The sequence below is a fragment of the Anopheles cruzii genome, chromosome 3, assembly GCF_943734635.1.
Source record: "Anopheles cruzii chromosome 3, idAnoCruzAS_RS32_06, whole genome shotgun sequence".
Lineage (NCBI taxonomy): Eukaryota > Metazoa > Arthropoda > Insecta > Diptera > Culicidae > Anopheles > Anopheles cruzii.
In genome coordinates this window covers 86040482-86058024 of record NC_069145.1, presented here as the reverse complement: position 1 = coordinate 86058024, position 17543 = coordinate 86040482, and the positions used below count along the sequence as shown (strand labels likewise).

Genomic DNA, 17543 nt, shown 5'->3' with positions numbered 1-17543 from the left:
TTCTCTCGGCGTCGGTTGCACGTGTTAAAAGTGTGATCAAAAAGTTGTGTCCGAATGTGTCGGACACTGAATGCGATTTTAGCCTGCGACATACAACGCCAGAAGTTGGCACGAACAAGCTTCTATTTACTTACCGATCGGGCAACGGCAGCAGTAAATTCATGCTCCGAGGCGCACTTCACCGTTTAACGATTTGCCCTTTTCGATAGTCAATCAGCGGATCGCATCCCATAAAACGGGAACCGACAGGGGATGGACAGCACACACGTGCTGTTATGCGGTCACACAAACACACACACACAGAAGCACTCGAACAGCCGCCGAGGACAAATAGAGCCGTCAATTTGATTAATTGACACCTCCACTTAATTACTGGCCAGCCTGGGCTACCTATTATCGAGAGGGTCTCACGGAGCATCCATTACTATTGCCTGCAGTTAATTGGTTCCGCCGCTGACCAGCGGAATCTGAGGCTCCGGTGACATGGGCCAGCAGGAATAGGCATAAAAATTCCGCATCCCATCCGCGGCGTACGGTTCTGGTCTTCCTATTTCTTCGCGCCACAATCACGTTGTCACGTATAAATTCAAGATTTTGTCCCCCGGAACAGCACCGTTGGGACACACTTCGGCCTTGTTGGGCCGCACGGCGAGTACCTCGGTGTTAGGTCCTTAGGGACACTTCTGTCGCTGACGTACCGTGACCATGGGAACGATAAAAACTAGTCGTTTCCTTTCCAGTGGACACTTCTCGGTCGGTCGCGCTCGGAACCATACGAGGGTCACACTCAAATCATGCGAAGATGCGATTCTTAACCGTTCTTCGAATTGGTAACTTAAAAAAAAACATTCAAATAATGATACAAAAAAAGCCACGGTCACTTTTGATCTGTCACAGTTGCGCACCTTCGATAACGAAACTTTGAATTAATTGGATCCGTCTCGAACTCGGCGCACGGTGCACAACAAACTTCTTACTGGGCGAAGTGACACAGAACACTACGAACCGGAGCACTCCGAAGCCCGAAGTTTACCATCGACGACGGCGGTTAGTGTCGTACTGAGCACGCCGTCGGACGGATGGCTTCGGTGCGACAAGCGGCTCTCGATCCGATGTTCGGCTCGGAACAGCGATGGCGGAACGAACCCGAACCCGTACGGACTCGTGGGCCAGGTTTTTGTGTTCCGTCGACTTTTTCTATGCGCCCCGAACGGCCGTGCGACACGGGCGATGGCATGCCAGTCCAACGGAGGAGGCTGTGCCAGAAACGGAGCTTGTTTATTGTTCATCGGCTCATCGTTTTCGATTTCTTCTCCGAGGCACCACACGGTAATAATCGAGAAAAGGGGGGACGGAGGGGTGAATCCCCAGAACAACCGCAACCGCCCCCTTCGGAGGGACGTGCGTGTACATGCAAATAGTTCGCCAACTGTCCCAACGGTGGGACCCAACAACCAATTGGCATAATTAGTGCACTCCGTTAGCGCACGGGACGGATGCTTCGCGTCAAATTGGTCTAGGTCGCGGGCATGCGTTGGCCACGGAAAAGACAATGCGACCCCGTCATCGAGTCGCTGACATAAAATATTTTAAAACGTTGACCTTTACAACAACACGTTGTGTTTTCGTGTCATTTGTCCACTCGTGCCACTGACCATCGTTAAGCACTGCTTGGGCATCGCCCGGACAGGATACTCCGATGCCGGAACGGTCCCCATGTTCACCAGCCGGATTACTTTCGCGCTATTCACCGGACACCCTGTCAGCGGACAGTCAGAACGATGATTTATGGTTGCAATGATCCCAACGCGCTCTCGTGGCCGTGTGGCGGCGTTGGGAAGAAGTTTTCCACCACAGAAAAGCGGATACAAAGCAACGATAATGGATTTTTCCTCCCATGTTTTTTTTGCTGCCGTCCCGGAATAATTTAATCCATCCTAGTTTGCAAAACACGAGTCCTACCGCGAGTGCATCCTGTCGGTTGACCCACGGGTTTATGAGGCGCACACACAGCCGCGGGGGACGAACAAACTATTACGAGGCTCCGAAGCGGACATATTGTTGGCCAACTACATTGAATAAAATACACAGAACACGCGCTGGTGCTACAACTAAAACACGCACCTCACGTGGTGCATAATCGCAACATCGCAAGTCCGCGTGGGCTTCGTTGGAATTGAATTCCTGTGCTCGCGCTTTCCCCCCCCGCGAACATCATTAACATAGGTCAACAAAAGGAAATTGAATTTTATTTTCCGCGAACTGAATGGGTGCCTTGCCTGTTGCGAAAAGTCCGTCGTTCGCTAACAGCCATCGTCCAGCACTAACAGCCAGCCATCCGCAGATGGTGGTGAATAGTGCGAACGGTGCGAGCGAACCATCGGTCAGCACGTTTCTATTGTTTCTTGTTTTTTAATTTAGTTTTGCTCTATCGGATTGCTTTTCATTTGAAATTATCTGCTTTCGGCTTATTGCCACGCATCCTATCCCCACGCGTAAAACCTCAGCGAACCGTATCAACTAGGGCAATAAATCGGAAAAAAGGAAAGTCTCGCAGTCACGCGCTTTTCTTCACCGGCGAGGAAACCGGAATGGCATAATGATGAACTGTGGTGCCGCCGTATCCTGGCACAGTCCATCTGGCACACGTAGCGCTACCGACTGCCACTCAAATCGGGGGATCGAGTTTTTATTCCGTCCTTCTGGTTGATATGCAAATTTATTATATTTCCGTTCTGCATGTTACGGCAGGATCCATCTGTGGCTGAAGCACGTGTCGTAGCTAGGACACGCACTTGGCCACGATCACCTCGGATCGATGAAAAAGCACGATAGAGCCCAAGTCGAATTTACTCATCGAGGAAAACTATCGACTCGTCCTTTCAGCGGTACGACCGCACACTTCGGATTGCGGTAACAGACTGAAAACGGAACATACTTCTCGTAGCCTCCTGAGAAACGCCGTCGTCAACACTCAAACACGCAGATACTGGTTCCGTACAGCACCGGGTTGGCACGGAAAACAAGATTTCAGCACAAACACGCGGCATTCGGTCGAAGAAAAGCGCGGCGGCTTACGCAGCTGGACCGATTCACACGCGCGAAACAGAGATTACAAGCGGAAGTTGTTTGGCCCGTGTGCTGATATGAGGCCGACGAGACAGCCCGATGCAAAGTGCACGGTAGCTGCTCGACCCGAAGCCAAATTATTCCGTGCATTGGCGCGTACTTCGGCGGGTTCGCCGATTCAGGAAGCCCGGAAGCTAACAAGCAAATTATTCGTGGCCATTCGTAAGTCATCGGTGAGCGTCAGCGGGTTTTGTACGATGCACTGCATCATTAACGGTAGTGATGCAGGACAATGGCTGTCCTTACGTCGGTAAACCAACCAGCCAACGATGGCAATCGGCTTAGCTGCTTATGTTTGAAAGACCACATGATGTTCTCGATTGCCTTAGCGTGTTTAAATCGAAACCGATTAAAACGGAATCCGATGCAATTTGTGCCATTCCCAGGTAGCTTAAAGTGACAGCTCGTGTCTGTCCTGGTCGAAGTAGCGTCCTAAATCGCGAGGACCTTCAGACGACATTCAATTTCCCAAGGCTCATACAAGATGCAAGTAGGCCATGCCTTACGGTGCTGTTAGAAAGTGTGATCATCTTGCCGTACACCGCATTGCTCATGGTAATAAAGATTTTGGCTCACTCGCCATGCCAAAGCCGTACAACTGTTCGGCAACATTGCCATCATGAGGAAGGATTTTTCCCCCCATCTGGCCAGCGAAGACAGAGCTGCAGTATGTTGCGCACAAAACCGGAGCACCGGAACCATGACAGCTGGACGAATTTGTTGGATATGTCATCGCATTCCCGGGGTTTGGAGTTTCGTGTTCCTTGTGAACGGGTTCAGGATTCCGGAGCACGGCTCAAAACTGACAGAGAAAAGCAGCAAAAAAGCGAGCACAAGATGCATTTCTTCAGTCGGTTCAGCGTGCAAGCAATTACAATGGGAACACACAGCGGATGACACAATTGCCGGTGAAAATTTGATCCCCTTTTCCAAGTTTCTCCGCTTCCTCTCAGTTACACATCGCCAGTCCCTCCCCCGCCGCAGAGGCTGCCCCGAAAATGGTAACAATTGCGGGTGACACCAGACACAATTGTCGTACCGCACAAATCGGGTGGGGAAGCCACAGTTTGCACCACTTTAACTCCGTGTTCGTGTTGCGGGAAAACCTCCGAACGCTTGCCGGCGTGTGACACTTTAACCTCAATCTTCTTCTCCTTCGCTGACTTTGGCTGCGAGCTCCATTCGGAACGGATTGTATCGTCTTTCCTCGTCTGCGTCTGCGAGCAAAGCGATCCCAAAAGTCGTGCCCCATTGCGGGGCAATTAAAGTACCGCCAGGTCCTTCGGGTTGAGTTTTCGTTTTTTGCCCGGCGAAGCTTAAGAGCTTTCATCACTAACTATCCACGGCGCCACTCGTGAAAGACCGCACGGTCCGGACGAAGTGGGCGCGTGGAAGTGGAACGGACGGAACCACCATCAGCCGCTGGCGCCAAACGTTGGAGCTCATTTGTTGGAGTAGCGTCCGACCGTCTGCTTTCGGTGTTGTTGCTCGTAGAAAGATGTTCGAAAATAAAACTTCTGCTCGGTCGGGAAGGTGCCGAGGCAAGTGCTCAATGAACGGAGACAATTTCACGCCACCTCCAAGGCACTGAAGGCGGGGACGCTTTAACGCGTTTCGCCGATGCCCGAGTTTCCGAGTTCCGAGGGCTGTGCATTTTTCTTGCACCTTCGTTGGCCAGCCAGCGCCAGCTATCTTTATTGCGCCGCCCTCAAGGCACGCAAAGTCCTTCTAAAGCTCGTGCCATCCCCTCGGGGGGCGCGCGGTGAGTCGCTTTAAGTTCTCATGAAAGATGCAGCAGGGCTTGTGGAGTCCGCGCACGGTTCTTATTTTAATTGGTCCCGTAATTTCGCTACCCGAGCGCCCTAGTGCCCGCGGCGGTTCGCCAACAGTGGAACCGGGAACCTTTAACGCGAACCGTCCCGGGATTTGAAGTCGGAAGTTCGTTCGAGCCGTGTGGGTGCTGCCAACACTTCCAGAGCCACAGAAACCTGGGAACTCTGAACCGAACGGAGCGAAGAAAAGTCGAACTTTTGAGGCAGCAAGGCAGGATGAATAAAAACTTTCCATTCTATTTTTGGAACCTTGAGAATTTGAGAGAAAGTAGAAAAATTGGACAATTGGGTGAGGTAATAGAATTTTACAGACGAAGACTGCCTACGAGAGTCTGATTCAATAAGGCCACTAATTGGCCACTAATTTCATCGTTTCAACAAAAATACACATAAAAACCACGGCGTTGCCCCTGGAACCAGCGTCGGGACACGAAGGAGCAGAATAAAACACACGCGGCCATTAATGTGTGCCAATATTTACGACATCCTTTCCGTTGCCGGAGGAGAAGATAGCCTCGATGCAACGCGGCCAGGCCCACCTCACTCGTGAGGCGTTGCACGTTGTCAGCGGAAATCGACAGTTAATTAAATTATCCTCCAACAAAACCGACCGATGGCCCGACCGGTCGATTCGGCTTGGAATTCTACGTCGTCGGCGGTTTTCGCAGAAGTAACGAAGGCGTTGGCGAAAGAGTTTCTTACGAACCCGACTCGCTGACGACGGTGAGTATCTCGTAAATTAATCAATTAAATTGTGCAAACCTTCCGCTTTTGTGGCCGCGATGGTTGGCCGCGATGGCTGGTCGCGATTTCACTAATGGAATTGAAGCGAAAATAAAGCCCAAGAAAAAGACACTCATTAGTGCGGTCACCGAAGACCTTATTAAGTTAATGAGGTTTAAAACAGTTCCAAAGAAAACGCACAGCGTCCTGGGTCCATCGTCCGACCGGAAATGCATCGGAATTCGAGCGTTGGGCCAACGAGCTCTAATCGGATTATATTTTGCCCTCCCCTTTTAGGAAACTTAGAACAGAAATTGTACTGGAAGTTTTGACATTCTTTTGCACCACTTGGTAACACAATTTAAAATTATTAACCAACTCTTTACTCACAAAATACCCGCTTACATCACAAACTGGCTATCAGTTTGCTTTAAAAATACACACAAACAAGTATAATGTAAATGTGCGAAACTCTGGCCGGGTGGCCAAAAACGTAAAAGGTTTCTAACTTCTATCCTCTAGAGTGCAGCATCCTCCACGTGTTATCTCCTTCGCAGTATGTTAACCTACGCGGTGCGGTGCAGCTGGGAGGTTCTTTAATTAAGCTTGCAGCAAATGTCTGTTTGTGACTATCCCGGTAAAACCGGGAAAAAAGTAGAACTGCCACAGATTGTGCACCGAAATCGCTCCTTTTTCAGGTAGTTTGACCTAATTATCGTTTTTAAGCTCGTTCGCTCTGTTCCATCCAGCACGTGGCTCCGTTTGTACCGTGATCCACCAGGCGACTCCAGCATCCAAACGCCTCGGGCTCCATCATCATAGAGAGTGAGTGTTCCACACGGTTCCGAATTGGTGAGTCCAACCGTCGAATCGTTCGACGCTCAGAAACAGCCCAAAGGCGGGCGTTGCCGTGACACGCTGTGCGCTTTGCGTCATTTAATATCGTTAGATGGTGGCCGATATGGGCACGAACTAACTGAATTGAAACGATCGTTTCCACTACGTGTGTCGCTGACTGTTTCTCTTATCTGACGCTTGTCGTGTCCTTTGCGCGCCCGAAAGGATTGTGGTGGAATAATTTTGTGGCACCGCGTTGTAATTCTGACGTCATCCTACCTACGTGAGCCTACGTCAGCAAGGGTAAAGACAGTATGCACCATCAACCGTTCGGATATCCATTTCCAGCTTGTGCTCTTTGGCTCTCGACCAGAAACGCTTGCAATTGACACGTCTTTATGCGTTTCTTTCACAAAAACTGGTCGGTTTCTGATTGCATTGGTGGAATAATCGTAACAGTTATTCCGTCTGAGGAACCTCGCCTCGAACACATTCGATCAAATGTCGAAGCTCTCACAAGCAATTTGGTAAGTTGGTCTGACAGAAGAAAAAAGACCGGAGTTAGTAATCGGGTTCCCCACATCGGACCAAATCTCGACTCTCGGTACGTCACGTCGTTGCGACGTTATTTGTTGCACTATTCTTTCCATAGTTCGCATAGCTCGCTAGAGCTTCGGTTCTCAGCCAAACGATGCAATGAAGAGAATTGTAATGGCATAATCTACCGCCGACAATGTGTCCTGGACCCCCCACGACAAGCGATGGCCGCTTCGTTCGATATTTTCAATTTCACCCCAAGAGACTGCCGACACAGGATCGGCGTTTTATCTGTCCATCCACATCCGCACGTTTCGTGCCGGATTGTGGCCTGAAATGTGTTTCGAATGATAAATCCATTCAGTCCAAGAGACGAACCGACGGGCTAGTTCTTTTGCCTACGATGCAGATTTTAGATCAAAGATTTGAATCGAATTTTTGCTGGTCGTCGTAAAATAAAGGGCTTAAAGTGAGGACTCCGCTGGGTTTTCCCGGGGCGTAGTTTAGAGAGTGAAGCAAACAGCAATCATCATAAACAGGCACCGACCGGCCCCGTCATGCTGACGAATGCTCAAGGACGATGGTGTCGTAACCCATTACGATGTAAATGGTTCGCCTGGCCGGCTGCCGAGTTCCGGCAAGACGCATGAACCTACTTCTGCAAACCACATCCGGTGCCGGTCCCAACGATTATTAAAAGTTTACGCAAAGCTTGTCCCGAAGCTCCACTCGAAACGCGAGACCCGATAAAAGGGAATCGGCTGGGTCGGTCCAGGATTTTCTGATAAGCGTAGACGGTAAGGATTAGATCCGATTCCGAAGTGTTCTCGGACGGGCGTGGAGATGAGTTTGTCACCCGACCTTGCGACAGCGTGTTTGTGAGGGTGAAAAAAAGGGGATCAACTCGTCAGAACGATTGCTTTAAACGCTTTCCGCCGCTGGAAAGCCGATTTCCCTGAAGAAAAGGTCGTTAAGTTAAATGACCGCCCTCGGTTGGGCCGCTTTGTGTTGCTTCCTTCCGCCGTTTCCAACGATCGATGATGTCGGTCTGCAGGCGTGCGGAAACCGCCCGCTCTTCATACCCCTGGTACTTTTCTTGCGTCGCCCGTGCCAAGAATAGCCCGCCAGAGAATGGCAACTTAAATAAACGCCGTCGTCGCCCGTTTACGTGTTGCGTCTACGCTTTATGCACTTTCGCGGAAGCAAGCATGGCGGATGGCGTATCTTCTCGCGCCTACATTATGCTCCGTGCAATTTTCATAATTACCGAACGTGGATCTGCCATTCGCCCCCGGGACATCATATTGTTTTTCAGCGTCATTAACGGTACCCTAAATATTAACTTGCTTCGGTTCACCCTCCGGTCAGCATAATGGCTGGTCGCGCGTGGCCGGTCAAGGTGGCTCCGGACGTCAAAGGACTTTCGGTTCAAACATTCCAGGTCAATTAGTGTCGAATGGCAGATCGAAGGTCTGGCACGGAGATAAACGAGGCCCATTTTAAACGAAAAAATGGGCCCATTTTTGAACCCAAATAAAAATGGGGCCCCGAATAAGGTAACTTTCATGCCGTGCCGTTCCACTTTCGGTGACCCCGGCAAGGGATATTGCAATCAATGGTTTTCACGGGCATTTTCCTCTAGGCAGCGGACACTTTTCGGTCAGGTAGCGCTGGTGGTGGTCCACTGCAAATGACCTCATTTGAATCTCAATTTTCTTGCGCTTGCCCTGCGGAGCGAACCTAATCGGTCAAAGAATCGGTCCGGGATGGTTGCCTGATAAGGCTGCTGTTCATCCATCGGCAAAAGTACAATTTCCTGTCACCAGACTGTGGCCGTATCGGGCCGTGCGCTCGCCCAAAGGACACCTGAAGGAAATGAATTTGTTATGAATTTCGAAATTGCTGCTCAACTGTGTCCTGCTGCTCTCGTGCCTAGTGCTACTGAGTCTGAGGTGGTGTGCCGAGCCCGAAATTTATTCATTTAGCAGCACCAACAGTCAGCAGCAATCATGTTCAGCAATTTCCTTATTTCCAGTTTCTTGAAATTTCCGCAATCCATTAACATGGGAGCTGTACCAATTTCTCAACTACTATTTTGCGGTCAATTGCTTATGCATGTTAATGAGCGAGAAGGCAGAATTTCCCGACATTAGACCAGGTGCCAGGTTAAGGTCCCCCTTCATACGGACAGTGTTTCTGCAAAAGTACAACCAGTAGGGCGTCAAGATTAAGCCCGCCCTATCGTAGATGACCCGCTTCTACGGTGCGACAAGGACCCAATTGTTGACATTGAGCCAGACCGCTGCGTGAGGATATTCGAGAGCACGTCCGGGATTCTTCGACTTCAAGGAACGGCCACTCAACGATGCTCCGTTTAGCATCCCCCTCTGGCGACCACATTATTGGTGTGGTTTTACAAGAATCCTGGTGGACGACAGCAGCTCCGAGACATAACCAAGATAATTGGAGTGCAGACTGCAGAGTGATCCTAGGTTGCCGGTTGCACCGAGCCACGGTAATCAAGGTACGCCGTACATTTGCATTTCTAGTGTCTCCATTAAACGCCAGAGAACGGAGCGCGAAGAAGAACCGTATCGGGTTGTGTGCTGTAAGTAATAGGTGTAGTCTAAATAAATAACTGTAAATTGTCAACAGTGTGCGTATAAAGTGGATTTTTTGCTAGAGAACTGCCCTAATTTAGTCTATCATGCCAACACGTTCTCGTTGAACGAATTGGCAAACTTTCGTCAAGTAAACAAAAAAATTAGAATTGATCAAAACTCGCCCCGTTAATGAGGCGGAACAAATCCCCGGATTGCGTGCCGTGAAGAGGTACACAAATTTACATCCTTCCTCGGCTACAGCACAGTCCCACCTCCCGCCTCCTGAGAACCTAGAAAACTCCCAGCGCGAATGTTATAATCATCGGAGGCGAACTTATTATTATCGAGCTCACCGTCTTACGGAATCCGTGTTGGAAAAAAGTATATTACATTCATTAGCATAGTTTTCACATAAACTAATTTGCCACCGCCGGGCAGAACCAGAAGCAATGTTCCGCGAACCGATTTCGATTTCGATTTCGATATCGATTAGCTCGCAAAATCCTACCACTTTACGGCCCCGGGAGCTGATAATTTGTGATAAATGGTTCAATAAATGTAAGGCAAATGTTCGATAAACTAACCAAGTAATCTTTTCATTATCGTCAGCTGGTCGCGCAATAGCGAAGCTCTCTCTCTCTCTCTCGAACGCAAGCCCGGCCGCCGGCCATGCGGGACAAACAGCAATAATAAATTTACCGCCACCTGCCGGGAGCCGCCACCAGCATCCACGGGGCAGCCAGAAACAGAGAACCGCCGCCGTCGCTCACAACACTTTAATGTCTTTTTAATTTCTTACTCATCCTCTCGCATTAATGCCCTGCGCTGGTCTCCGCTCCGGCCGTCGGAGCTGGTCTGTATGTCGCGCGTCGATGCTTCCGGCTTTCGCGACTGACGCCAAGTTGGGTAACTACGGGTAGCAACATATTGCCCTAAACGAGCGGCAAGTTTGGTTTGAAATGTAACCGAAGATTATGGTACAACATAAGACACAGTCTGACACAACCGCTAAGCAGTGAATAATTTAACTCAGGCAGCTCCGTCGGAACCGTCCACTGGCTGTGCAGCAATCAATCATTCCGGAGCATCCGGTTTGGTGTGTTTATTTTCTTTCTTGCAAATAGATTTGAACAAAACTTGATAAAAACTTTCAATTACATTTGTCAACGTGAGGGAATTGTGGGGCGTCGCGCCAACGGCCCCGGTCTCTTGTGCGCATCCTTCGCATCCAATAAGGACGACGATCCGGCGCGGAGGTTGCCATCCGTGCTTTTGTTCTCGATCGATTTGTATTTGGATAATGATTTGGATGTTTGGTTTTTGTCAAAAATATTCCTTTTTCGTTTCATTTGCTTTTGCTTAATATACGTTCTCTCCATCTCTCCCACTCTCGCTCTCGCTCTCTCTCTCTCTCTTGCTCCCTCTACGCCATTGTCCGCTTTTTTTGTTTCCATATATCTACGCTTCTTTGTTACCATATAAAAAAAATTAAATGCTTTCTGCGTGCCTCTCGGAACTGACTACGTGCACCGATGACTGCCCATCAGTCCATCAGCATCTGCTCGATGCAGGTCGCTTCGGAAGATTCTGTTCCGTCGGCCGAGGTAGCACCGTTCGAGCTGAGGCCCGAACTGCCAAGAAACTCGCGCAGCTCACTGTCCAAGTCGACGGAGGCCACGCCGGCACTGGGTTGAATTATGGATTGCTGCTGGGCTGGAGGCAAATGGTGCGGATGGGGATGGTGCTGATGGTGGTGGTGTGAAATCGGTTCCGGTTCGAGATCCATGTCCATCGGCGTCGTGTCGATATCTGCAAGCAAAGAGGTACTTTTTCAATAAGAAGGCCTGAAGGTGCTTATGCGCATCTTACCCGCTGCTGGACTGGGTGTTACGATCGGCGCGGAAACGGGAACACCGCCGCTCGTAGCTGCTACCGTCGTTCCGTTACAGTTCGCTGGCTGCGACGGTGGTGGCCGTAACGGTTGCGGTTGCAGCTGTCCAGGTACTGAAGGCTGTTGGACGTCCGACAAGACTGCAGCCGCTGGAGGCGGTTGGAAACCTTCCAAACCAACTACGAGGAGAGCAGACACAAGATTAAGGAATGAGCAACGTGGCCAACCTACCACCAACCCCACTCACCAGAACTGATGCCCATCGCTTTCCGCAAGCTGTGCGGTGGTGCGATCGCCGAAGGAGGTAGCTGTTTGGCAATCTGCGTCAGATTGCTGGAAATTTGTCCGGCCAGGTCGATCTCACTGTCCGAAGGGTGCTGGACGTGGGAGAGGTGCGCCGGCAGCGGTGCCGACAGGCGATCCGTCTGCATCTGGTGCAGTTTCTGCAGGAGTTCGGAATTTTCGTGCAACGATTGGTGCAACATCGGGCCAACCGTCTCGACGCCGGTCAGTTCCTGCTCGAGCTGATCGAGAAACTGTGTTTCGACCCCGAGCGCCGACAACGACCGGAGGCTATCGAAATCGATCTTCACGTTGGCGTACCGCTTCACCTCTTCCGCTATCGCAACCGGATCGGGATCGGGCAGCGTTTGTCGGACGGCTTCCCGTTCTTCGCGCTGCACGTGCGATTCGTACAGCTTACCGTACGTCTGCCGGTGTTCCCCGTTGGTCAGCACGTCTAGCAGATTGTGTGCCATGCCGGCGGCGAACGGACTGTCCATGGCGAAGCGCAGTATGCTCTCGGCGTAGTCACCCCCCGTTTCGCAGCCGTACGTGTTGAGCACCATGTCCGTTTCCTCCTTGTTCAGGTTGGCAAACCGGGAGTCAAAGACGGGCGCAAACGAACTGAACGCACCGTAGCTGAGGGGTTTCACGGTTTTGGCGCTGTTCCGACGATCCTCCCGGAAGCCCTGCAGCTGCCCGGTGCCGTACTGTAGCTTGCCCATGTGACCCCCCAGGGTCACCGTTCGCTCCGGGCCTCCTTCGGTGCCCTCCGATGCGCCCCGGTCGAGCAGTATCTTCATCGATGTCGTACCGTCCTTGTGTTGCCTCAGGAAGCCCATCCGGTGGGCCGATTTGCGCTTCAAGAGCTTCGTCCTCGCATTCAGTGCCGCACTCTGCACCTGGGCCAGCACCTCGTCCGCCGTCAGGTCATCCACGAACGCCTCGAACTTGGTCTGCGGATTGTTCTCCAGCCGGATCTGTTTGCGTTTCTCGTCCTCCTCGATCTGCGCATTGATGCCCTCGTCGACGGCGGCCGCCATCGCTTCGTCGGCCGAATCGGCCGTATGGTGCTGATGGTGGAACTCGTGCTCACCCCCATCGCTGGCCCCGCTGGCCGGCGGCTCGAAGCCCAGCTCTTTCGCCGTCAGCTCGCGCATGTACGTCATGAGTGGCCGCAACGAGCGCATCAGATTGTCCGGCTGCAGCAGGCGGGCCCCGACGTGCAGCAGCTTCTTGGCCGCCTTGTGGTACACCGTCTCGGCGTGATTGTACTTGATCGCGTTCTCACACATCAGCCTGAAGTCGTCACTGAACTCGGCCACCGAGCCGTACTCGTTGTCGTCGATCTTCTGCCGGATGGTGGAAAAGTCCATCGGCTTCTGGATGATCGACGAGTAGCCGGGTGCAATGTCGTCGGTCACGGGCCACGCAAAGAACTGGTGCGGATCACGCTTCTCGAGCGCCTTCAGCAGATGGTCCAACAGCTTGGCCAGCGGCGACCGGCTCTGCTTCAGCTTCAGCACACAGCTGCGCGGCTCTCGGCCACTGCAGTCCGAGTTGGGCGTTTTCGGCGCCTGGCTTGAGCTGGTGTCATGAAAGTCGATCTTACTGCCTGGCCGCGAGCTGGACAGCATCGATCCGGGGCTCTGCAGAGGTTCGTCCGTCGTTACGGAGCTTGGTGCCGTCGTCATTTCTTCCTTCAGCACAAATCCACCGACCAACGCTGACCGGTCCGTGTACGGTGTCGGATCGGACACCGATTCTGGTCCCGTGTCGGGTTCGTGTTTCGGTGACAGCAGTACATCCGGCAGCAGTGGCCTCGTCACGGGTTGTGCCGCCAGTGAACCGCTTGCGACGGCCGCCACCGCTGCCACCGCTGCGGAACTGGCCATCGGATAGTGTACGGCACCGATCGGATCCGGCACGGCCTGCGAGCTCTCATCGCACACACTGTTGAAGTCTTCCTCATCCTCCTCGTCCTCACCGTGGCTCGTGTCGTCAGCGCGGTGCCGGTGGCGCTTTTCCTTGTGGTGATGCTTGTGCTTCTTTTCACGGTCCTTCTTCTTCTTTTTCTTCTTCGACTTCTTGTGGCGCTCCGGGTAGTCGCCGCTGCTGGTAAACAGCGTGCTGCCGCCATCCGACTGAATACCGTAGGCCGGCGAGTCGTTCCCGTGCTCCGGCGTCGAGCTGTTGCCGCTCACTTTCAGTATCAACTTCAAACTTGGTGGCCGGTCGAGGCTGAACGATTTCTCTGCAAGTCGTAAACAAACGCGTCAGTACCCGGACACCCAGCGGTCAATCGGACGGCGCGTCACATCGCTCAATGGAACCACCACCGCGCCACTCACCTCTGTCACCTTCGCGTTCTCGGCGTTCTGATTTGTGTTTCTTGTGCTTTTTCGATCCCATTTTTTCACCGCAAATCCCTGAAAATTCAAACAAATATTCCTGATGCCGACGAAAGCAAGCCAAGCGAGCGCGTTGGTTGCGTTTTGACAGTTTGACGTTTTGACAGCGGCTGCAGACGTAAACAAAACTAAGCGCTCTACACACTGAATGCGTAAATTGGCGAGCGGAGCGTAACTTAGCGAGTAACGCGTAGAAAACAAAATTATTGTGCATGCTTGTGATATAAAAGAACCCCAATTGACTAGTCTTCGATCAGATTTTAACTAGACAAGATGTACCATTGTTTTCGTCCAGTCGTTCGCTCTGCTCGCCAACCAGTGTGAAGGTCCTCTTCACTTGACGTTCGCTAAGTTACGCATTCAGTGTGCAGAGACGTTAAACTGGCAAAAGCTGGCAGTTTTTATGAACGTGCCGCGGTGGGTTCTTAACATTTCTCATTCTTTTTCTTAACATTAGCCATTGTCTAAATCATGAATACCAATCCTAAACGCGAAATTACACGCTCATCAAAATCAAAGTTACCTTTGCTGTTTCATCAAAGTTACCTTAGGGTTTCTGTTCAATCGGTTTTCAGTGCCCCGTGACAAGTGAAAAAGTACCTTCGTGACGCAAATTTTGCAGGAAAAATTAGCATTTTGTTCGGTTCCGGATCTTTTGTTTGGATCTTTGCACCGATTGTGAATCGCGCGTTTGCAGAGATAAGTAAGTTAGCAACTCGCTTGCCAGGCGGGTCCAACCCCGTCATATCCGGAGGGGCGGATCGTCGCCCGTCGTCTTTTTGCAGCAGCAGTACGATGGAAGGCATGCTACCAAGGACCGTGACCGTGGCCACACTGTAGGAAACACACGTGCTTTATGAACGTGCCGCGGGTGATTGGGCGTCACTCGCGCCAGGTGGTCGTGCAGCTGCACTGTATATGAAAAAATTCCATAGATTCTTCCTAAAAACAAATATGTCCGCCTTTCCAATACAAATTCCCTACTGTGAGCTGGGGCAAACAATGATAACTAGTATTTTCAACATTTCAATATTCCAAATATTATATATATATTCTGTTTTTTTTCCTCATCGCAGAATGTCATCATACACCGCATCTTCCCAGGCGGGATCGGCCAAGAAGCGGCGATTGGCAGGACCAACGGTCGAGATACCACACGATTACGTGGACGATTACCACAGCGACAGTGACACCGAATTCGATGCTGTTCCGCCGGATTATGAGGAGATCCCCACGCCACAGGGGGAACAAGTACTTCGTACATGCATACGAATCTCCGAGCGCAGCGTGAACGTTAAACCAGAAGCAACGTTGCAGCATATGCTGCATATGTTGCGACCAATTATTCGTGATATTCCCAAGTATCCACAAACGTTGTTCCGGGGGCCGCGGGACATTAACCCCACCGCAGTCCGTAATCTTGCTGGTACTGAGGTGGTTGCGGCCTTCTGGAATGCTGATTTAGGTAAGTACTAGGTTGTTGATTAAGTTTTGCGGGTCGATGCCATAGGGCGCTGCTACGAGCTTAATGTTTTTTTTTGGTTTATTGGTACACTCTTCAAATGAACGTATGTGAAGTTTCATTTCAATCGGTCACTTACTTTTTTTTACAAGCCATCAGATCTCATGAATATTTACCTTCTTATTTTTTATTTAGAATCTGAAATTCAGGAAAATACACCACCTGAACATCCTGACAGTACAGACGTGCAGTTAGATCTGCACGTCGGCGCCGTGCCTTTACCACAACTCATAAATCCGCATTTCAACGCTTGGTGTATTCATGGGACTCTGTACGATGAAACAAAACCGAGCAAACCGTTCCTGCTGAATGTATTTTGTGGGGATGGAAAACCAAACGTCCATGAATTCTTCCACCCGCTCTGTGAGCAGGTGACAGAGCTACGGAAAAAGAGAAATGTGACAATTCGAACGATAAAAGCCGACGCCCCAGCACACTTCTTTATGAAAGGTGAGTTCCGAAAAAAAATTAATTCTTATAAATTTATTTTACTTTTTCCTAATAAGTTTTTCCTTACTTTTCATCATAATTACAGAGACGGCCGGGCACACAGGCCATTATGGGTGCCCAAAGTGTATAATGAAGGGACAGTACATTTACCATTCCGTGTCGTATATCAATGGTGAAAACCCAGAGGTGAACCACAGGAAATATTCATCACCTCTACGAACGCACGCAAAATTCATTGCAGGTGAATACAATGACACGCATCGGATAGCTGAGAAACCGGATATTTATCCTTTAGAAAAATTAGGAATCGACATGATCGATGATGTCTGATGACTGATGGTAGGAGACAATCGACATCTCTTGCACCTAGGTGTGGTGAGGACATTTTACGAAACGTTTTTAGGGGGCCAGTATGAAGTGGAGAAAGTGGGTGACAAAGAGTTAGATTTCTTGAAGATCTATCTTTCTGCCTTTCATTTTCCCCACGAAAGAAATCATGGCCAATTTAGGATAACAGTTTCCAAATGGCCGCACTGGATGTGGGCATACTTTTTGGATGGGGCGGGTTCGTGGTGCTGCGTGGAGCACTCAGTGCACCAGATTTCCTAACATATTGTATGCTCCATTTCGGTGTGGCCATTTGTAACAGAACACGCAAGCAGAAATATCTTAAATATGCCAAGCTATGTTTGAAAACCTTTGTTAGAAGATTCGGGAATAGAGTTGGTTTTGTTCCATATAAAGTCCAAAACCTCGTCCATGTTGTGGACGAAGTACTCAACAAGGGGCCGTTGCTCCATAACTCTACCAACCCAATTGAGGCTGAACTTGGGAGCATTAAACAACACGTTAACACAGCGGAACCGTTACGGGCGGCCCAGCAACTGGTAAGGGGTGTGCAACTTCGGGCAGTAGCGTTTCCACCCACGCCGGCCATCACCAGGCCCATAATAACAAATAACGGCTTAAGAGTCATTGTTAGAGATAACTTTTTGTTAAGAAATGAAGCTATTTCACCAAACGATGTGGACTCCTGGTTTATGGCGTTGGGTGAAAAAGTCATGAAATTTGAATATGCGTTGGAACGGGGCATGGAAACGGTCTTCTTTGGACGACCGTTGAGAACACCAGCGAAAAAGTGTTTCACGCATCTATACCCCGTGCCAGAGGGGTTGAATGAATTTATACCAGAAAGGGAAGAAAAAAATGTATGTTTAAGTAAAGAGCAGGAGGAATATAGTTTAAAAGATATACTTTGTAAACTTGCGGTGAGCCACATGCCATCCTACACATCATTTATCCCATTAGTTGAATCCTTCATAAAGG

The 17543-nt window shown here is 50.4% G+C and overlaps 1 protein-coding gene across 1 annotated transcript; it reads right to left on the bottom strand.

The window, feature by feature from the left end:
• Positions 1-10763: 10763 nt before the first annotated feature.
• Positions 10764-14312, bottom strand: LOC128273226 (bromodomain-containing protein 9). The gene is given in 3 exon segments (XM_053011160.1): positions 10764-11731; positions 11800-14088; positions 14186-14312. Coding segments are annotated over 3 exon segments (2877 nt in total). The 5' UTR covers positions 14247-14312; the 3' UTR covers positions 10764-11204.
• Between the last annotated feature and the right edge of the window lie 3231 nt (positions 14313-17543).